The 24,337-nt window shown below is 42.9% G+C and overlaps 1 protein-coding gene across 7 annotated transcripts in view; it reads left to right on the plus strand.

Moving 5' to 3' along the window:
• The first annotated feature begins 1,817 nt into the window (after positions 1-1,817).
• The window catches only part of Mp (collagen XV/XVIII-type protein multiplexin), a 326,713-nt gene continuing 304,193 nt past the window's right edge, over positions 1,818-24,337 (plus strand). For all 7 annotated transcript variants that reach the window (XM_071682815.1, XM_071682810.1, XM_071682811.1 and 4 more), the window contains exons 1-2: positions 1,818-1,975; positions 11,706-11,800. In XM_071682815.1, coding sequence (XP_071538916.1) covers positions 1,950-1,975; positions 11,706-11,800 — 121 coding nt within the window. In that variant the 5' untranslated portion in view covers positions 1,818-1,949. The remainder of the gene's footprint in view (positions 1,976-11,705; positions 11,801-24,337) is intronic.

The raw sequence follows: 24,337 nt of genomic DNA on the forward strand, positions 1-24,337 counted from the left end.
CGCAGTTTCATAGAACACAATAATACCCTCCAACAGCCAGGACTCGAACCTCAGGACCGTTGCGTGGCAGTCGAGAACGGTAACGTGTGGCTGTGATCGCTACCGATACGTAAGGTTTCCAATGGAGTCTTTGCTACGTCTCTTCCTTGTATATCAACTGACTGTTCTACGTCTTCTATCTCCTTCTTGCATCTCCTCTGACGATGTGATCATAGCACGAAAGTGCACTTGGGAACTTGTGTTTCATTTTCCTCGTGGTTATCAGCAAATACTAGATCACGCGCACCACTGTAACCTCTTGCAATATATATATATATATATATATATATATATATATATATATATATATATATATATATATATATATATATATTTGGGTGTGTTTTTTTGTTTTGCTTTTGTTTCACACTATTCGCCATCTCACGCGTTAGCGAGGTAGCGTTAAGAACAGAGGACTGAGCCTTTGAGGGAAATCCTCACTTGGCCGCCTTCTCTGTCCTTCTTTTGGAAAAATGATAACTGAAGGGGAAGATTTCCTGATGATGCCCCTGTGTAGGCGAAACCTTGAATGTAAGAAATGAAGAACTACGGCAACTCGTGTTTGAGCACCCATCTAAAGGTAGAATGATACCGAGAAAATTAGATTACAAAAGAAAGATTAATAACTCTAAATATGCTGTCGTATTCAATTTATATATATATATATATATATATATATATATATATATATATATATATATATATATATATATATATATATATATATATATACGAACTAAGTGGATATGAACGCGCACCTTCATAGAACATACAAACCTCCAACAGCCAGGATCGGAATGACCGGTGTCGACCCCGTTACTCACCAACGTGAGACGAAGGGTATTCGAGTACATAGTATTCGAACGGTCAATACTCTATCAGCGACGATCATAGCCTAGCAGTATCGCTCCCGCCTGTTGCACAGGGGTCCTGGGTTCGATCCTGACTGTCGAAGGTTTGTCTGTTTTATATATATACATATGTGTGTGTGTGTGTGTGTGTGTGTAAAGATGGCCAAACGTAAATCGTAGTCAGTCCAACTTGAAGCAGCGTGTCACATCTCTGTCATGTTTGTAATCGTATCTCAATATATTTTTCATTGCGGTGTTTATGCTTTTCCTTGAATACTAATAACTCTCTTGCCTTTCGTCATCGCCTACCACCTTAACTCTCCAGTCCTGATATTAGAGACATTCCCGAATAAGTGGGACTCGGCGCCTGACACACGTGAAAAACATAAGGAAGACTCAGCCAGCACGACGGACATTGGTTCGTCCTCCTCCAGGCTGGCCCATCACAACAATTTCCACGGCTGACTTCTCACAGTCACCTCTATAGTTAGCCCCTTACAGCCACCTCCACGGTCTCCAGGAAGTGAATAAAAACACTAAGTTCTTTCTATAGCGATCACCCTTGACCTTGGCGCCGCTTAAACTTGGTTACGACCCACAACTGCTGAGTGTAATGGAAAAAAAGACTGGACGCTAACCAGAGAACTGCCGAATACCTAATAATTGTTGTTGGAACGTTAGGCAAGTGTTCTTATGCGCAATATTCATAGTTTTTAAGGTTCATGTACTTATTCATTAGTTTGAAATTCTAGTCATCTGGGAGCCATGTTTGCACCTGGCTGATCTGATGAGAAACATTCATTCCGGAGAAATGTAACGAACTTTGAGGTACGTGAAGACTTGGGGCTGAGCAGAGGCCGGTGGCGGCGCTGACACGCCTCCCATTCAAGGGTCTTGTGGGGAGGTGTGGAGGTGAGTGAGTAACTGGGTGGCGGGTCAGTATTGGTGTGGCAGTGGTGGCGTGTGCTGGTGACGCTGTGAGCTCTGCCCTGCTGTGACTGGGCCGCGGGACTACTCGCGCTCCGGATGTCCCAACACTCTTGACTGTGCAACATCAGGATGGGTCGGCAGTTGGCGGTTATCAGGTGAGCTGACGCTTCTGGGTGCATGCGTAGTGTGGAGGTTGTGAGGAGGATGGTTCTTCATGACAGTAGATGCACGTACATGATGGGTAGGGTCGCAGTGGTCAGGAGCAGGTAGATGTACGTACCTGATGGGTAAGGTGGCCATGGTCAGGAGCAGGTAGATGTACGTACACGATAGGTAGGGTGGCCGTGGTCAGGAGCAGGTAGAAGACGCATAGATCCTCACAGAGGAGGAACATGACTGTCTTAAGTTAGTGTCGCCTGTGTATTATGATCAGGTACATGGCTCTTATTTGATAAACTCCTTCGATGAATCATCAAGTTACACAGGAGGTTGTTAAATGTTACGATACAACACAATGATTTATAAAGACGATTTGTCAGAAACATGTTATTATGCTGATTAGAACACCAATATATGGAGAAGGGTTTAACGATGGAAACTGGATATATATATATATATATATATATATATATATATATATATATATATACATACACCTATGAGTCCACGAGGAAAATGAAACACGATAAGTTCCCATGTGCACTTTCGTGTAATAATCGCATCATCAGGGGAGACACAAGAGAGAAATATAAGTCAGTTGATATACATCAAAGAGACGAAGCTAGGACGCCATAAGTGTGTGTGTGTGTGTGTGTGTGTGTGTGAGCTATATTTACCTGTATTGTAGCGGTTAGCATTGCTGACTGACGCATTCACGGGCCGTCCGGAGTCGAGCACACAGGTTCGAATCCTGGTTGGATTCATTTGCTGTTCATTTACTGATCCCGCTTCAGGTGTAATGACCCCATTCCTGGCGTAGTGACCCCACTCCAGGTGTTCTGACCCCACTCTAGCTGTACTTACCCCATTCTAGGTTTACTGACCCCAATCCAGTTGAAATACCCCATTCCAGGTGCATAAACCCAATCCCAGGTATGCTGAACCTACTCCAGGCGCAACACTACAACACTAGGTTTACTGGTGCAGCAGCACACTCCCAGGTGAACAGATCCCACTACAAGTGTAACACCACAAGTATATTGATCACACTCCAGACAGCCTCAGGTATACTGACCCCTATCAATATGCATGTACCCTCACGATACCTTTACATTTCCTATGAGCCACATTTGCCATGCGCACCTTACATAAATGTCATTATGCATGATGCTTACGGGTGCTATTTATGAATGCTGCTTATGGTTCTTATCTGTGGATGCTACTCGTGAGTGCAATATGTGGACGACGTCTATGGGTACCATTAATGATTGCCATTGAAGGATATCACTTATAGATGCTATCTTTGACTACCATATATGGCCCTATTTTTTTGTTATCTGTAAATGCCATGTATGGATGCTGTCTATGAGTATCATTTATGAGTGCCATCTATGAGTGTCATCTAGGATGGCCATCTATCGTGTCAATCTTGCGGTAACATACGGTTTTTTGACAGATAATGTCTCTAGACGTGGGAGCTCGTCTTGTGCACTGATCGTGGTTCGGTGATCCATTCATTTCTTTTGCCTCTTTTTTTTTTTTTTTTTCATCCCATCGCTGGTTGAGACCACGTCCTAGGCGGTGTTATGGATGGGAGGCAGTGTGAAGCATTAGAACAGGTTCTTTCCAACCATAGACACTGGCCTCAAGCCACGCATCCATGCACGCTTCGCAGTCAATTGGATCTTTTAGTTTTTTACCAATTAATACATTTATAGAAAGTCAGGCACCTGGGACTTTCTGCATGCTACCTGCATCACACACATTACTCACGCTACACCAGCTGAATTCGTAACCCAGATGTTTTATGACAGCGTACAGCAATGCTGCTCAAACTTGAACAAGTTTTACCGCCTTAGATGTATTGCTTCTAATTCTGCCACGAGCAGCTTTTTTGTGGTGGAATTGTCATCATGATGTGTTCAGTTCTGTACATGGTACATTGTACACACATGAAGGTTTGAGTTAGGCAAAGGAAAGTCAGAGGGTCGGTTAGGCTAATGGAAAGATAATAATGCAGGCTTGGGGGACGTCTGATATGTTGGCTAGAGGATGAGTGAGCACTGCAGACCAAGTGGGAGGTTGATGAAGTGGGTTTGGAGGAGGGGAGCACAGTAAGACAGGAGGAGTGTTGACAATATTGACGAGGAGAGGTAGCACTATAAACCAAGGGGACTGGTAACGTAGGTTTGAGACGGTTAACAGCGACTAATTAACAGTGTACCTCAAGACGTGGGAGAAGGGTGTAAGCTAGGAGGAGGAATCTTGCTTATGAATACTGCGAGAAATATCACCTTAAAAGCTCTGTTTTATAAACACGGTTCCCTTCTTACGAAATATTGTTCATGAAGACAGATCAAATCGTAAAGAGTGAGGAAGTTAATGCCGAGTGAAAATGATCCTCGAGGAATAAACTCTTCAATCTGAACAAGGGATCTTTAAGCATCTGAGCTGGAAAATCTATTTACTCTTTCTTGTGTTGATCAATCATTCTGTGCCAGTGGGTCTTCGACGGAATGGCTGTGGTGGTCACATTGCCCACCAATACTTCTCCAGATATCCTCCTTAACCACGCTGCAGACCGCAAAACTCGTTTACCTACCTTACCCTGATACTTAGGTGTCTCGTGCCTAATTCCTCACGGTTCCTACGGCAGAGGACCTCTGCAAAGATGGCCTCCACTTAGCCTTTTGCCCTCATAAGTCACCACTACATCATTCATGAATCGTCAACATTTAATGTGTGTTCCTTTAATGCTCAATGGGTTGTTCGATATGATCTTCATCTAGTTTCCCATAATATCACATACCCAAACTAGCTTCCCTTTGTTTTCGTTTTTTGATATTATCCTTATTCTTCTTCTTCAGTCCTGTAATCGCAATAGCTAGTGGATAAAATTCTGAGAAACTTTCTAATCTTGTTACATGTCCACTGAGGCGAACAAAGCCACACTTTGGCGACCAGGGGTCTGTGTTCATCTTCCGCACCACTGCTCCCACAAGCATACTTAGCCATAGGCAAGATGGCAGATTTTCGACCTGTAAAATGAATGTCTTGGCCAGGAATGTGCCTGGTCTGGTCTGTGTTGGGTCGGATTAAATCTTGGGTAGGAAAGAAGTGGGTTTTAGCTGGGTAAGGTTGTGGGTCACCACTAGATAAGACTGAGCCAATCATATATATATATATATATATATATATATATATATATATATATATATAATTTTCATACCGGGGTCGACGTGCTGCCAGTGGATTGAACCAGGGCATGTGAAGCGTCTGGGGTAAACCATGGAAAGTTTGGGGCATGGATGTGGAAAGGGAACTGTGATTTCGGTGCATTACACACGACGGCTAGAGACTGATTGTGAACGAATGTGGCATTTGTTGTATTTTCCTAGCGCTACTTCGCGCGCGGGGAAAGGGGATTGCCATTCCATGTGTGGCGGGGTGGCAACGAAAATGGATGAAGGCAGCAAGTATGAACATGTGCATATATGTATTTGTCTGTGTATGTATAGGTATGTATATGTGCGTGTGTGGGCGTGTATGTACATACATGTGTATATAACTGGGATGTAAGTTTGAATGGAGTAAAATTGGAGGAAGTGAAGTGTTTTAGATATCTGGGAGTAGACTTAGCAGCGATTGGAACCATGAAAGCAGAAATGAGTCATAGGGTGGTGGAGGGGGGCGAAGGTTCTGGGAATAATGAAGAATGTGTGGAAGGAGAAAACGTTATCTCTGATAGCAAAAATGGGTCTGTTTGAAAGAACAGTAGTTCCAACAATATTATATGGCTGCGAGGAATGGGCTATAGATAGGGTTGTACGAAGGAGGGTGGATTTGTTGGAAATGAAATGTTTGAGGACAATAAGTTATGTGAGGTGGTTTGATCAAGTAAGTAATGAAAGGGCAAGAGATGTGTGGGAATAGAGAGTATGGTTGAGGGAGCAGAAGAGGGTGCGTTGAAATGGTTTTGACATATGGAAAGAATCGGTCCGGAAAGGTTGACAAAGAGGATATACGTGTCAGAGGTGGAAGGAACAAGGAAAAGCGGGAGACCTAATTGGAGGTGGAAGGACGGAGTGAAAAAGATTTTGAGCGATCGGAGCCTAAACATACAGGAGGGTGAGAGGCGTGTAAGGAATAGAGTGAATTGGAACGATGTGGTATACCGGGGTCGACTTGCTGACAATGGACTGAACCAGGGGATGTGAAACGTTTAGGGTAAACCATGGAAAGGTCTTTGGGGCCTGGATGTGGATAATTCTGACACCACATTTATTCTCATTATGTGTTTGGCACTCGTGTGGGTCATGGATACGGTATAGTAGGTCAAAGAGCATTGCCTATAGCTATCATTGTCTACTGATGTTTGCCTTCGACTTCCTCATTCAGTTAATTATATGACACATGTCAAAAACACATAAATAACAAGGAATGTAGCTGATATCACCACGAGTACGACGAATATTTCTTTTGTCCTCAACACTGTGGTCACGACGCATAAGCTTCACAGTCTGGGTCACTAACGCTATTCTCATTTTTTTCCTCATTTTGTTTACGATATTTGGTAACACATTCTTATATTACGCCATATGTTTAGCGTTACTTTCTCCCGGGAATCTTAGCATTTGTTTATTTGGTCAGGTGTATTCCTTCGTGGGATAAGCCTCAGTATGCTCGCCTGTAGGCATACATGTCATTTATATTCCGACAAATAAAAGAGAATGAATTTTCCACACTCAGCTTCTCTCCGTCACTGTCTGCCCACCATCCCTCTCCAGGTCAGGTCCCGTCTCGCTACACATCATTATTTGCATGTGAAATGTGATCAGGAGGGCAATTTGCATATAACCCACTTTTTACGTTCAACCAGTCATATCAAGGTTCAGAGCAGCGCATGAGTTTTAGGCAACCTTTCTCCAAGTTTGATAATTAGTTTTCGCAAAGAAATTTTGTATTCCACAAAACACAGATGTGTAATCATTCGTGCAGATATTCATTCATTCACTTATTCGTTGCGTTCTACTTTACTAGTTGTATTACGGTGTGCATTTCACTGTGGCCAGCTCCCTGCTGGGCCGCAGTGTTGAGGCTAGTAAGTTCCCCCACTACCCTTGGTGACTCATGCAGTGCACTGGAACCCATGTATTTCTTCATTGGAAAGGCTCCTAACAGTCACAGAACATAGATATCTGAAAGACGCTCCTATACAAATGGAGGATTTTTGCTTTGTTCACACAGTTGCCAACGGCTTCAAAAATCCGCAAAAAAATTTATCATGAAAGGTTCTGAGTTATATTTCCGAGCTATTTGTTGCTATTAAGACTTCTTAGCTAGAATCCATCTCCTAACGGTGGCACCCATGAACTTCACATTTCAAGAAGTTACTTCTCGTATGTGATGTGATACCTAGGTAACCTTGTATCAGGTTTTGGCAGTGAGTGTCTTGGTTGACAGCCTTCTGATGTCTCCATCCACCACACTGTGTGACCTAGCTGCCCGCATAACTGCCCAGACTCAGCCGCCCACACACCCACCCAGATCCAGCCACCTGCTCACCCGCCCACGTCTGCCTAAGGCAAGGACCTAATCCCATGAGCATAAGCAAATGCAGTCGTGGATTTTGCTTACACATGTCACTGGTAATGGAGGGCCGTGTGTATGCCTTCATGGCACATGTAGTCGAACGCGCCAGAGGCTAATTACCGATGTATACCTCTTGCCTTACGTATACACGAGACATTACTCCCTGTCTTTCCCATAATCACACTACAACAGCACATGTATACGCATTGGCTTAGGATATAACGCTATGATTCTTGTATCCATACGCGCTTACATGACAGTATACGCTGTGTATACATAAGATGTACATGCATTACGGGAAGTGAGTACATTCACGTACACAAAGTGGACGATATCTCGTTTGGGTAGCTATGCCAACAAATGTGAGTCGGTAGCAACAGCAAACACTTGGAGTGGATTGAATGATTTAAGCATATTATATGATGGGTAGAAACTAATGTCATCCTTGTCAGCTGACGTCTTGATCTGTAAACATGCACAAGATCAATTTACATGGTCAGACAAATCATATATTTCTGCCACGGCCCAAAAGCATTCAAGCCCTTACCACAGACCCAGATTGTGTGTGTGTGTGTGTGTGTGTGTGTGTGTGTGTTTGACAAAGAGTTATTGGATACAAAAACAAAGTAACAGTGGGTGGGGTCGGCAGGTCACAGCAACAGCTGGTGTGTGCCGGAGTGGTTTTTTGTTCGCTGGGAGTCATGAGTCCCACTGCCCTCTGCGTGAGCTTATTTTGGTAGATGAAAGCATCTACGGAAGAGTCGGACTAATGTATATATTCATGTTTGTGGCGAGTCTCTTTATGGTTTGGTGCTTGAGTGGCGACTAGTGTGGAAACTGTCCCTCACCACGACTTTAGCACTATTCTGTACGGGAAGCTGCTTTGATTTCCCCTCAGGCATATCAGCAAGTCTAAATGAAAGTCTTTAGCGATGAAGAGATTCCTAAAGCTGTAGGCAGAAGCAATAACCTTGTACAGGAGACTATTGGATGATCGCAAAAAAAAAAGAAAATTGGAGGAAATGTTCGATCATGTGCCTGGCACACAAAGATATGATGGCTGCTAGTGACGTGAGAGTTACTGTAATGTACAGCATGAATGATTGGGTTCTCACATGAAAGCTTGGCTACTTGTACAAAAGAGCGCTTGAGACCACTTGAGGATATCCTAAAACAGAATAGTAGCTAGAGAAAATGCACGACAGTTAACAGACAAAACACATGACTGTAGACCTTGACTAAACTGAAGGACAGATCTGTTGATACATGTTTCGGGAATCATGTGTGATAAGAAACCTTGATTGGTATCGTCTGGGGACATTACACCTCGACTCTGCGCCTGCAAGAAACGTTTACATCTTCACTTGAGGCAAACTTACACGTGTATCCAACGAAGAGACTACATAAAGCATCTTCATCACTCGCATAATCTAAGCGTAGCGCTGACGATGGTACTGTTTGTCAGTGTGCATCAGGAGGTGCGATGGGGAGTAGGAAGATGCTTGTGGATATTAGTTGATGCAAGCGACCTCCGGTTCATGCAGATGGTCTCAAACGTTGTGTTCAGGTATCCTGGGCCTCATATGGGCACCAGGAGCCCCAGGTAGGGATTTAGCGTTAGTGGGAAACATCAGTCATGGCTGCCCCTGCTACTACATGCCGCCCCACTTGAGACTGCTCAGGCAGAACTAACTGCGCTTTATCCACATCAAATATAAAAGCGTTCTGGTGTAATCCGCCAAGACTTTCCGGGTGAGTGGAGCCTTAACCCGTGAGCAGCAGCTGCCTGCTGGTCAGGCCAGCGGGAAACGAGAGCGGCAGAGTAGGAAAGACGGGGAAGGGAAGAAGGAAATTGAATAGGTGACTATTAAAGATGAAAGAAATTGGGAAATAAAAGAGGATTAAGCGTAAGATATTCAAACAATAAAAGATGAGTCATCTAGTAGAGTCGTAGATAAAGGTTCCGTTGTTTTTATCATGATTCCCCCCTTTCTCCCCAACCGTTTGCCGTGACCTTATAAGGTGGCAACCAGAGGCATCGTGTGTTGTGATGACCTTGTTAGTGCGCAGCCGTGTGGCGTGGGTGCACGGCTCCATACTTAACCCTATGTGAAAATAGCCAATGCACAAGGATTACATAAGAAATGATATAGAGACTGTCGGATGTATCTATCTTGTAAGTTATTTTCTTGTTTTCAGTATATAGTTACCTAAAGTATTCTTAAATGATTAGTTCAAATTTTGGAAAACTGATGATGAGACTTTACATAAGTGAGTGTGAATGTTAGCCAGAGCCAGCAGCTCCTGACCACATCCACCTACCACTTCCCCGGCCAGTGGGTCGCTGATATATTTCTGCCACTGTGAGGGCAATCAGTGTTGCCATTGTGATCCAGCCCAATGGTAATAGATTAGAGAAAAATATTAGAATAAACAATGGGCATTTTACTCTACAAACTGAGTTGTTCGCCATACTTATCGTTATGAGCAGGTAGAAATCACTGCCACAAACAGTTTATCTCCGATTCTTTATCTTCACTACTTGCCTAAGCTTAACACCCTGAGATCAGAATGTACCATGCTGGTCTTTGAAGCTAGACACAAATTTTTGGGCATTATTGCTCGAGGGACTAAAGTCAAATTTATGGATTTCTCTCATTCTCTACGATTTGGTTCTAAACTAGACATCGCAGTATTTTCCTAAGTACCTGCGGTGTCCTAATAAACCTTAATGTATATCTACAGTTTTCGTGGTTATATCCTAACATAATGTACATCTAAGTCATACATGGTTGCATACTAACGTAATCTAAATCTACATTATCCATGGTTCTATCTTAACAAGAGTCGAAGTATCGAAATATATAAAGTATCCAAATATCTTTTATCCATTACGGTTTGTGTTTACATCATCTGCCTTCATTTAACTAATGACAGTTCATTTAATTCGTTGATCCCATCCTTGACAGACGCGGCTTCGTTACTCTGTAATTGGGTCACGTTAACCATAGTTACACCCGCATGCACAGACCTATGCATCATTAGCATTATTTTCACATTTAATGATGCGTTTGTTAAAACTCTCATTAGTGGAACGACTAATTAATCAAATTGCCTGAGGGTACGATATTAAGTAATCAGGCAGTGGCTCAGCAATAAATCTTTTTTCACATTTGATTAATTCCTTCCCCATTTACGTGCACACCTTTGTTTTACTGCCTTTGTGAATCACTTATACAAACGTACATTCATAAAGATGTACACACATCAAAAACATCCACACAGCTTTCCTTGTATGCCTCGCGCTGTAACTGGTCTCCTTCGCTACAGTGAACATTCAGTACTTGGCCGCATCTCCCATTGTCAATTTATTCGATTCTCGATAACTGCAAAAACTTTTTCGCTACTGGAAATGTCGATCTATAATATAGCAAAAGAAAGGTAAATGATTACCAATCTTACAGTTAACGTTCGTATGTCGTTGGATATAATGGCTATCGATGGCTGAAGGTCATACAGACAAAAGAGTTTCATAACATAAACAGTTCGATGCACAGCAGCAGTATGTAGCATTTGCAAAGACTCTTTCTGTAGTGATTCATTTGATTACAGAAACCTGGAGTCTTTTATGCCTTTATGTAAACGGCGCTTGTGCCAAACATTAAAACGCTGGGATATCCCAACGTTATCACCGGCACCTCCTGGGGATATCCCAACGTTATCACCGGCACCTCCTGGGGATATCCCAACGTTATCACCGGCACCTCCTGGGGATATCCCAACGTTATCACCGGCACCTCCTGGGGATATCCCACTATCACCTGAAGTGAAAAACTGTTGTTGTTATTAAGGTTTTATTCTTTAGAATAATTTCTTGATTTCACTGTGATAGATGTGCACTCCATGTCGTTACAAACATAATGCAAGCGACCCTTATGACGATGATGCAGGTCACAATCATCGTCATCACCAACACCCATCATAGTGGCTCCTCCTGGACCTGCGTTATGCGGGTGTTCACTTGACCAGTGAGTCGAAAAGCTTAACTTGTGATCTGCTTTCCGTTTAAGTTGATTATTTTTCGCTTCCATTATGAATGGCGCCTCCTCATCACGGTCACATTCTTCTCCACAGAGCACTGATGACGGCGACGCTTGTGGCGCTGGCCTGGCTGCTCCCACACACCTCAGCCTCCCTCTTCGGCGACTCTAACACCGTCTCCAACAAAGGTAATTTCAACTGATAGTTCTTGTATACCTCATGTCTCAATCATCCATCACAATACATCAACTAGTTATATATAGAAGCATAGCTCATGTCGGCACGTGCCACACCAGGTAAACAATAAGCATCTACCCTTCACTAAATCACATGGACTGCCTCCTCATAGTAATAAGGTATCAAATATGTTCCATCGATCATTATTTCAATTTATCTATTAATGTTTGACTGTCAATAAAACGGGAACTTCATGATAAGATTGATTCCCGGGGATGGTGCGAGGCCAAGGTTGTGCCATCACGACCAGCTTCACCTGCTCCTGCACTCGTACATAACTTGACGCTTCAGGATACGTTCAGCCACGTGTAAGGCTGTCTCATAAACATGGAATGGGATTTTCATACTACTTATTACTCTGTAAACTCGACAGACTACTTTATGAAGCATAGACCCTTATACGGCATGCATCCACCCCAACTGAGTGTTGGTAATAATGGCATTCATTGCATCAGTCATGGTGTTTGCGATGATGGTTGTGTTGATAATGTTATTATTGACAGGTGCACCAGACAAAGAGCATCAGGCAGTGGCTGTGTTGCTGAAATGAACAGTAAAGAGCGTGGCCCTCGTGGCGGTAATGATATGCCAATGTCTGTTTTGATGATGTGTGATTACATTCCGAGTAACGATCACAGCAATGTATTGTTATGAACCTGACCCAGCTGCATCGCTTGGTGTGGCCTGTTGTCAGGTTGACCGAACCATATTCTGTATTTGGTGTGGAATGTTGGTCAGTTCTACCCAGGTATAATGCGTGGTGTTGTGGTGTTGGTCGAGTTAACCCATTTCTATCACTTGGTGTGGAAGTCATCGATTCTTCTGTAGTTTTACTAAATGCAACTTAGGATTCAAAGCAAAACATGGTATCTTGATTGACGACCTACAACCTGTGTATCATGCTTGGCGACGAAACAGTCGCGTGGTGGAGCGCCAGCCTGATGGCCATATGTCATTCTGTTACACTGGAGTGTTTGTGTCACTTCTAATCTAGTGTCGTTAACATCTAGATTTAGCTTTAATCCTGTGATTTTGGTACCATTTGTTGGATACAATTACAGAAGGTAAAGTATGGTTTATTCGTCAAGGGAATAAGTTTACTTTTTACGTATAGATCAGAATCGAACCCATGACCTATGCGTGGCAGGCGGAAGCGCTACTGCTAGGCGTTGATCGCCCTCCGTGTTGTACAGTTGGTTCGGTAAAATGCAATCTGCTGGTTGTATGAGCCTGAAGGGTATTTGATTAGTCATTTCCCTATTAGGGGCGATCATAGCCTAGCAGTACCGCTTTCGCCTGCCAGGCAGGGGTCCTGGGTTCGATCCTGGCTGTTGGAGTTCAGCATGTTCTATGAAAGTGTGCATCCCTATGCACTTTGTTCTATTCATATACCTCCGTGTTGGACAGTTAGGTTCAGTAAAATGCTATCTGCTGGTTGTATGAGTGTGATGGGAAATGACCGCTTTAGATCTCGTTGCTCACCAACGTGAGGCAAAGGATATTCATTCACAAAGTATTCATAGCCTAACAGTAACGCTCTCACCTGCCACGCAGGGGTCCCTGGTTCGATCCTGGCTGTTGGAGATTTGTATGATATATATATATATATATTCTTTTCTTATCCACAGGGAAATGAAACACGATAAGTTTCCAAGTGCACTTTTATGTAATAATGAGCACATCATCAGGGGATATATATATATATATATTACAGAGGTATAAGTTTGTTGAGTATTCCTGGTAAATTATATGGGAGGGTATTGATTGAGAGGGTGAAGGCATGTACAGAGCATCAGATTGGGGAAGAGCAGTGCGGTTTCAGAAGTGGTAGAGGATGTGTGGATCAGGTGTTTGCTTTGAAGAATGTATGTGAGAAATACTTAGAAAAGCAAATGGATTTGTATGTAGCATTTATGGATCTGGAGAAGGCATATGATAGAGTTGATAGAGATGCTCTGTGGAAGGTATTAAGAATATATGGTGTGGGAGGCAAGTTGTTAGAAGCAGTGAAAAGTTTTTATCGAGGATGTAAGGCATGTGTACGTGTAGGAAGAGAGGAAAGTGATTGGTTCTCAGTGAATGTAGGTTTGCGGCAGGGGTGTGTGATGTCTCCATGGTTGTTTAATTTGTTTATGGATGGGGTTGTAAAGGAGGTAAATGCAAGAGTCCTGGAAAGAGGGGCAAGTATGAAGTCTGTTGGGGATGAGAGAGCTTGGGAAGTGAGTCAATTGTTGTTCGCTGATGATACAGCGCTGGTGGCTGATTCATGTGAGAAACTGCAGAAGCTGGTGACTGAGTTTGGTAAAGTGTGTGGAAGAAGAAAGTTGAGAGTAAATGGGAATAAGAGCAAGGTTATTAGGTACAGTAGGGGTGAGGGTCAAGTCAATTGGGAGGTGAGTTTGAATGGAGAAAAACTGGAGGAAGTGAAGTGTTTTAGATATCTGGGAGTGGATCTGTCAGCGGATGGAACCATGGAAGCGGAAGTGGATCATAGGGTGGGGGAGGGGGCGAAAATTTTGGGAGCCTTGAAAAATGTGTGGAAGTCGAGAACAGTATCTCGGAAAGCGAAAATGGGTATGTTTGAGGGAATAGTGGTTCCAACAATGCTGTATGGTTGCGAGGCGTGGGCTATGGATAGAGATGTGCGCAGGAGGATGGATGTGCTGGAAATGAGATGTTTGAGGACAATGTGTGGTGTGAGGTGGTTTGATCGAGTAAGTAACGTAAGGGTAAGAGAGATGTGTGGAAATAAAAAGAGCGTGGTTGAGAGAGCAGAAGAGGGTGTTTTGAAATGGTTTGGGCACATGGAGAGAATGAGTGAGGAGAGATTGACCAAGAGGATATATGTGTCGGAGGTGGAGGGAACGAGGAGAAGAGGGAGACCAAATTGGAGGTGGAAAGATGGAGTGAAAAAGATTTTGTGTGATCGGGGCCTGAACATGCAGGAGGGTGAAAGGAGGGCAAGAAATAGAGTGAATTGGAGTCATGTGGTATACAGGGGTTGACGTGCTGTCAGTGGATTGAAGCAAGGCATGTGAAGCGTCTGGGGTAAACCATGAAAAGCTGTGTAGGTATGTATATTTGCGTGTGTGGACGTGTGTATGTACATGTGTATGGGGGGGGGGGGTTGGGCCATTTCTTTCGTCTGTTTCCTTGCGCTACCTCGCAAACGCGGGAGACAGCGACAAAGTATAAAAAAAAAAAAAAAAAAAAAAAAAAAATATATATATATATATATATATATATATATATATATATATATATATATATATATATATATATATATTGGTTTATATATATATATATATAATATATATATATATATATAATATATATATATATTGGTTTGTCACTGTCTCCCGCGTTTGCGAGTTAGCTCAAGGAAACAGACGAAAGAAATGGCCCAACCCACCCCCATACACATGTATATACATACACGTCCACACACGCAAATATACATACCTATACATCTTGATGTACACATATATATACACACACAGACACATACATAATTCACACAGTCTGCCTTTATTCATTCCCATCGCCACCTCGCCACACATGGAATAACATCCCCCTCCCCCCTCATGTGTGCGAGGTAGCGCTAGGAAAAAACAACAAAGGCCCCATTCGTTCACACTCATTCTCTAGCTGTCATGCAATAATGCCCGAAACCACAGCTCCCTTTCCACATCCAGGCCCCACACAACTTTCCATGGTTTACCCCAGACGCTTCACATGCCCTGATTCAATCCACTGACAGCACGTCGACCCCGGTATACCACATCGATCCAATTCACTCTATTCCTTGCCCTCCTTTCACCCTCCTGCATGTTCAGGCCCCGATCACTCAACTTCTTTTTCACTCCATCTTTCCACCTCCAATTTGGTCTCCCACTTCTCCTCGTTCCCTCCACCTCCGACACATATATCCTCTTGGTCAATCTTTCCTCACTCATTCTCTCCATGTGCCCAAACCATTTCAAAACACCCTCTTCTGCTCTCTCAACCACGCTCTTTTTATTTCCACACATCTCTTACACTTACATTATTTAGTCGATCAAACCACCTCGCACCACATATTGTCCTCAAACATCTCATTTCCAGCACATCCACCCTCCTGCGCACAACTCTATCCATAGCCCACGCCTCGAAACCATACAACATTGTTGGAACCACTATTCCTTCAAACATACCCATTTTTGCTTTCCGAGATAATGTTCTCTACTTCCACACATTCTTCAAGGCTCCCAGGATTTTCGCCCCCTCCCCCACCCTCTGATTCACTTCCGCTTCCATGGTTCCATCCGCTGCCAGATCCACTCCCAGATATCTAAAACACTTTACTTCCTCCAGTTTTTCTCCAGTTCAAACTTACCTCCCAATTGACTTGACCCTCAACCCTACTGTACCTAATAACCTTACTCTTATTCACATTTACTCTTAACTTTCTTCTTACACACACTTTACCAAACTCAGTCACCAGCTTCTGCAGTTTCTCACATGAATCAGCCACCAGCGCTGTATCATCAGCGAACAACAACTGACTCACTTCCCAAGCTCTCTCATCCCCAACAGACTTCATACTTGCCCCTCTTTCCAAAACTCTTGCATTCACCTCCCTAACAACCCCATCCATAAACAAATTAAACAACCATGGAGACATCACACACCCCTGCCGCAAACCTACATTCACTGAGAACCAATCGCTTTCCTCTCTTCCTACACGTACACATGCCTTACATCCTCGATAAAAACTTTTCACTGCTTCTAACAACTTGTCTCCCACACCATATATTCTTAGTATCTTCCACAGAGCATCTCTATCAACTCTATCATATGCCTTATCCAGATCCATAAATGCTACATACAAATCCATTTGCTTTTCCAAGTATTTCTCACGTACATTCTTCAAAGCAAACACCTGATCCACACATCCTCTACCACTTCTGAAACCACACTGCTCTTCCCCAATCTCATGCTCTGTACATGCCTTCACCCTCCCATATAATCTACCAGGAATACTCAACAAACTTATACCTCTGTAATTTGAGCACTTACTCTTATCCCCTTTGCATTTGTACAATGGCACTATGTAAGCATTCCACCAATCCTCACGCACCTCACCATGAATCATACATACATTAAATAACCTTACCAACCAGTCAACAATACAGTCACCCCCTTTTTTTAATCAATTCCACTGCAATACCATCCAAACCTGCTGCCTTGCCGGCTTTCATCTTCCTCAAAGCTTTTACTACCTCTTCTCTGTTTACCAAATCATTTTCCCTAACCCTGTCACTTTGCACACCACCTCGACCAAAACACCCTATACCTGCCACTCTATCATCAAACACATTCAACAAACCTTCAAAATACTCACTACATCTCCTTCTCACATCACCACTACTTATCACCTCCCCATTAGCCCCCTTCACTGAAGTTCCCATTTGCTCCCTTGTCTTACGCACTTTATTTACCTCCTTCCAGAACATATTTTTATTCTCCCTAGAATTTAATGATACTTTCTCACCCCAACTCTCATTTGCCCTTTTTTTCACCTCTTGCACCTTTCTCTTGACCTCCAGTCTTTCTTTTATACATCTCCCACTCGTTTGCATTTTTTCCCTGCAAAAATCGTCCAAATATATATATATATATATATATATATATATATATATATATATATATATATATATATATTTGAACCTTTGATTGAAACAACGCCCTAGGGTTAATGAACTGCGGCCGGAAAGGTCTGTGGATCCTAGTTGTGGATAGGGAGCTCTGGTTTCGGTGTGTGTGAATATATATATATATATATATATATATATATATATATATATATATATATATATATATATATATATAAATTTTTTTCTTTTCATACTGCTCGCCATTTTCCGCATTAGCGAGGTAGCATTAAGAACAGAGGACTGAGCCTTTAAGGGAATATCCTCACTTAACTGTTTCACGCTTTAGTAAGGTATCTTCAAAAACATAGGCTTCATATCCTTGTTAGACCATGTGTAATGCAGCGAAAGCAACTCATTTTACAAGTATATAATGTATCTAACCGACGTAGGGCGTACTTATCATTATCAGTACTAGTAGTATCGTCATTATTATCAGTATGGTTGTTATCTGTTGTCTCTTATTATGAATCATTAGAAGAGATCAGCATTATGAGTAACATTATCGAAAATAAAATCATGACTGACAACAGTCTATGGGGAAAAGCAAATAAAATTAGTATGTTCATTAACACTGACGGAAATAGTAAACTTCATGTTTGTGGAACCTGATATCTTAGATAATATCTAAGTTACCAAATAAAAATATAGAAACGATAAAATGGTATGAAACTTTTGATACCAGTTACACCTCTCACGTCTGACAAACTTGGGAATTCGACCGTAATTTCACAAGTCGGTAACTTCCGATGAGAATCTGCGCGAGACGAAACAGCGGCCGCCCGCGGGTTGTGTGGCCCGCGATCGCTTCCCCCGATGATTTCACGCGCGTGTAAGCAAGAGTGCTTCAAGCCAGAACATGGCACGGGCGTGTAGGGAACAAGTGTTGTATTAGGGCGGAGGCACGGACGTTTGGGCTGGAGCGGTTCACGGGCGTACATACATATGAAGGCAGTTAGGTATGGTAAATATGTTTGTAATAAGGTGCTGGTGTGTGCTGAGGACGGCCATTTATAACATGTGAGCAACGTGTAGCAATATGGTTTCACGTGTCTAAGTACACCGTTAGCATATCGTTCACTGTGTTTAAAGCTATGTGTATGTCCGTCCTTCCGCGGCTATTATGAAAAAATATATTGCCTCAAACCGCTGGTAGAATCATTTCGGTACTTAGGAAAGCATGTAAATCGATTTCATTCTAATGAAAAAAGAATCTCTTTATATCTCGTTTTTTTATAACGATTAACAAACAATTGTGTTATCAACCATATAGCAATTAATGCAGAGTGTACATTAAGTGACCGCCTCGGTTCCCTGTCAACTGCATAGAAAAATCTTGTAGCGACCAAGACATATGTCAGTCAGTCCAGTGGTTCACCTCAGCTGGAGATGGAGGACAGCTGCAAGTGTTGAGGCTGAGGCTGTGTACGGAGGAGCTGGCGGTGATGTACATCTCCTCGAGATCATGGTCAGGTGCTACCAGAAAGTTCCTGAAGTGATTTTTTTTTTTCGTAAACACGTATATGTATGTACACAACAAGAATTCTATTTGTGTAATTCTTGATAACACACACACACACACACACACATACCATGATGATAGATAGTATTAGTCAAAAGCAGAAAAATAAGATAGTGATATCCAGTTGTTGAGAAATGTTGTATTTGCTTCCATAAGAAATGCTGCTGCCTGCCATGCCATGGTGATGAATCTGTGTCCAGTTTGTCTTGTGGAAGAAACATGTGCCGAACACTGATGTATTAATCATAGTGTATGATACTGCCTCTCGCAGTGCCTCTCACAGTAGTATGGTTGTGAGTTTGGCTACATTATGAGACAAATATACTCAACGCTGGATCCGTAAGTGAACGTCGAATTAAGTTGACTTGATCATAGTTGCACTTGTTTTACTAGGCAGAGCCAGTAAAGGTAGTAGCATGATTACAGGCAGAAATGCCTTGTTGAGATCGGAGTTTGGTTCCGCGTGCGTGTGTGGAGGCGCCGCTCATTAGCTATGTCATCAATGTGTGCACCCGGGCGGCGGCGTGTGTGGGAAGGACCTGCCACTCTCCTGACGGCGACGATGAGCGCCTTTGAGAAGTTGGTGAGGCACCAATTAACATTCCGGTGTCGATCAGTGTGACCCCCCCCCCTCCTCCTTCCTCCTGCAGGCATGTCCTCCACGGGTCACACACACACACACACACATTACATAGGTCCACTTGGAGACTTCCTCTACTGTAAAACTGATGTGAGTACATGTTTCTAAAGGCTTTTATTGTTGCTGCTGTTCTCATCCTATCATGCACTTCTGCTGAGACGTGTCACTAGTTGGTGCTGTTCACACTGCTGCTGTTGCTGCTCAATTGTTCTGTCTTCTCATGTTGCTGGAGTCATCCTCTGTCGTTGGTGCTGTAGACCCTTCTGGTGTCAATATTGGTTCCTTCCTCCTGGTTCTTAATATTCCTTTGGCTACGGATAATGTTGTTTCCTATATTGATGTCTGTCCTGTTGCTGTAGCTTCCCTTGTTGGTGTTCATCTCGTTTTTTTCCTTGCATGACCGTAGACAATATCAATGGGAATTGGAAACACCAAAGATATTGATTATAGAATTTTGTCAGGAATGACTAAACAGAATATAATCAGTTCTCGGACGAAAGATTTCAATTAATGGTTAGTTATGCAACCCTAAGATCCTTATATGGGGATCCTGCAGCTGCGCTCAACGCAGTCGCAGAAAAGGGTAGGCTTCCTTAGGATTAGATACTTTTCGGCGACTCTGAACTCCTTTCCATCAACAGATAATGATATAGTCTCTTCGAAGGTGATTTCTTTATGACGGTGTTACCATTTGCAGACAGTCTAAAAACATCTATATACCTATATATCAATCCATACAGGAGGGTGAGAGGCGTGCAAGGAATAGAGTGAATTGGAACGATGTGGTATACCGGGGTCGACGTGCTGTCAATGGACTGAACCAGGGCATGTGAAACGTCTGGGGTAAATCATGGAATGGTCTGTGGGACCTGGATGTTGATAGGGAACTGTGGTTTCGGTGCATTACACATGACAGCTAGAGACTGTCAGCGAATGTGGCCTTTTCTGTCTGTTTTCCTGGCGCTACCTTGCTGAAGCACTGGGTAGCGATGCTATTTCCTATGGAGCAGGGTAACGCTGGGAATGGAATAAGTCAAGCAAGTATGAATATGTATATGTGTCTGTGTATGTGTGTGTACGTATGTATTGTATGTGTAAGTATATGTACGTGTATGGGCATTTATATATATATATATATATATATATATATATATATATATATATATATATATATATATATGCCCTATATCTGCCACTCTATCATCAAACACATTCAACAAACCTTCAAAATACTCACTCCATCTCCTTCTCACATCACCACTACTTGTTATCACCTCCCCATTTGCGCCCTTCACTGAAGTTCCCATTTGCTCCCTTGTCTTACGCACTTTATTTACCTCCTTCCAGAACATCTTTTTATTCTCCCTAAAATCTAATGATACTCTCTCACCCCAACTCTCATTTGCCCTTTTTTTCACCTCTTGCACCTTTCTCTTGACCTCCTGTCTCTTTCTTTTATACATCTCCCACTCAATTTCATTTTTTCCCTGCAAAAATCGTCCAAATGCCTCTCTCTTCTCTTTCACTAATACTCTTACTTCTTCATCCCACCACTCACTACCCTTTCTAATCAACCCATCTGGCAGATATAGGGTGTTTTGGTCGAGGTGGTGTGCAAAGTGAGAGGGTTAGGGAAAATGATTTGGTAAACAGAGAAGAGGTAGTAAAAGCTTTGCGGAAGATGAAAGCCGGCAAGGCAGCAGGTTTGGATGGTATTGCAGTGGAATTTATTAAAAAAGGGGGTGACTGTATTGTTGACTGGTTGGTAAGGTTATTTAATGTATGTATTACTCATGGTGAGGTGCCTGAGGATTGGCGGAATGCGTGCATAGTGCCATTGTACAAAGGCAAAGGGGATAAGAGTGAGTGCTCAAATTACAGAGGTATAAGTTTGTTGAGTATTCCTGGTAAATTATATGGGAGGGTATTGATTGAGAGGGTGAAGGCATGTACAGAGCATCAGATTGGGAAGAGCAGTGTGGTTTCAGAAGTGGTAGAGGATGTGTGGATCAGGTGTTTGCTTTGAAGAATGTATGTGAGAAACACTTAGAAAAGCAAATGGATTTTTATGTAGCATTTATGGATCTGGAGAAGGCATATGATAGAGTTGATAGAGATGCTCTGTGGAAGGTATTAAGAATATATGGTGTGGGAGGCAAGTTGTTAGAAGCAGTGAAAAGTTTTTATCGAGGATGTAAGGCATGTGTACGTGTAGGAAGAGAGGAAAGTGATTGGTTCTCAGTGAATGTAGGTTTGCGGCAGGGGTGTGTGATGTCTCCATGGTTGTTTAATTTGCTTATGGATGGGGTTGTTAGGGAGGTGAATGCAAGAGTTTTGGAAAGAGGGGAAAGTATGAAGTCTGTTGGGGATGAGAGAGCTTGGGAAGTGAGTCAGTTGTTGTTCGCTGATGATACAGCGCTGGTGGCTGATTCATGTGAGAAACTGCAGAAGCTGGTGACTGAGTTTGGTAAAGTGTGTGGAAGAAGAAAGTTAAGAGTAAATGTGAATAAGAGCAAGGTTATTAGGTACAGTAGGGTTGAGGGTCAAGTCAATTTGGTGGTGAGTTTGAATGGAGAAAAACTGGAGGAAGTAAAGTGTTTTAGATATCTGGGAGTGGATCTGGCAGCGGATGGAACCATGGAAGCGGAAGTGGATCATAGGGTGGGGGAGGGGGGCGAAAATTCTGGGAGCCTTGAAGAATGTGTGGAAGTCGAGAACATTATCTCGGAAAGCAAAAATGGGTATGTTTGAAGGAATAGTGGTTCCAACAATGTTGTATGGTTGCGAGGCGTGGGCAATGGATAGAGTGGTGCGCAGGAGGATGGATGTGCTGGAAATGAGATGTTTGAGGACAATATGTGGTGTGAGGTGGTTTGATCGAGTAAGTAACGTAAGGGTAAGAGAGATGTGTGGAAATAAAAAGAGTGTGGTTGAGAGAGCAGAAGAGGGTGTTTTGAAATGGTTTGGGCACATGGAGAGAATGAGTGAGGAAAGGTTGACCAAGAGGATATATGTGTCGGAGGTGGAGGGAACGAGGAGAAGAGGGAGACCAAATTGGAGGTGGAAAGATGGAGTGAAAAAGATTTTGTGTGATCGGGGCCTGAACATGCAGGAGGGTGAAAGGAGGGCAAGGAATAGAGTGAATTGGATCGATGTGGTATACCGGGGTTGACGTGCTGTCAGTGGATTGAATCAGGGCATGTGAAGCGTCTGGGGTAAACCATGGAAAGCTGTGTAGGTATGTATATTTGCGTGTGTGGACGTATGTATATACATGTGTATGGGGGTGGGTTGGGCCATTTCTTTCGTCTGTTTCCTTGCGCTACCTCGCAAACGCGGGAGACAGCGACAAAGCAAAAAAAAAGAAAATATATATATGCGTGTGTGTGTGTTCAAAAATTAGAAAAATTTATTAGAAGCGATTGGTAAGCGAAAGAAAGCATCGTCTGCCTAGTGTAAGAGTATAATGATTTACTCGTTTACACATTAAGCAATAACTATTACAATTAATAACATACGAGTGGTTGAAACCTGTCACAGTCCGTATCATACAGTATTTCCCTACAGGAGCTATTCTTTTCCTCACTAACTTTTATCCGTCATTCTCTTCTCCCTCTGCAACTTATCCTTACTCCTGCTGGGAAAGGCCAAGTAATCCTTAAGAGTCTCTGCCTGTGGTCCAGGGAAAGTAATAGATCCAGACTGGCAAAAAGGTTCTCGGGATAAGACCATGTCTGTGGTGTGCAAAGCTGCTGCTGGACGTGACCCTCCTCGTCTTAATGGTGTCTTCGCTCACCAGGCTGGATCAGAACATCTTTCCATGGAATAACGTCCTGGTTGGTCGCATGAAAATATTCCAGCCATCTTGCAGAGCCAGCGTGCAGACGGATAAGCCGTATACCAACTTTCCTGAAATTCCAGCTTTTCATTGCATATCTCGACCACCTACTTTGGCTGTTCTAACGCCTGTATTGTTCACATTTGTGGTGCAGATGAACCAACAAGTACTACTCAAGAATGAAAGAAAACATAAATCTTCAGCTGTATCATCCAATGTAGTGGTAACATCCTGACCACATAAGAAAAAAAACTATAAAGAAGTAACTCGGATCCTGCTGAGTGAGTGAAGGCGGCTGACGTTGTGGCAGTAGTGAGAAATGCAACACATACAAGGCGGCAGTAGGACTCGCCACCAACATTAACCCTTATCCTTTATAAACGACGATGGTAAATCAAGACGCTGGTAATAACACGAGTGTGGTTCTCAGACGAGAAGAATCTGATGCCCCAAGAGAAAATAGAGTCCGGCGGCAGATTGAGAAACTATATGAGTTGGTTTACTTCTCGACATACTACTGTCATCTGCAGTATGTATGTATGAAAGTTTACGTGCAATCGAACAGTTATCTTTAGATATCTATATACACAAACGCATATACATCATAGCCTCTCACCCACCCTCCAAATGCGCGCGCGCGCGCGCGCGCACACACACACATAGTACACTACAGATAGGTAATTACGCAAATAGGTTTGTCTTCCATGGAAGAGAGAAGAGCCAAGAGCGACTCGAAAACAAACTTTAATTTCTTAAGCCAGTTTCACACCGTCAGTAGTGAACACTTCGAAAAGT

The sequence above is a fragment of the Panulirus ornatus genome, chromosome 35, assembly GCF_036320965.1.
Source record: "Panulirus ornatus isolate Po-2019 chromosome 35, ASM3632096v1, whole genome shotgun sequence".
Lineage (NCBI taxonomy): Eukaryota > Metazoa > Arthropoda > Malacostraca > Decapoda > Palinuridae > Panulirus > Panulirus ornatus.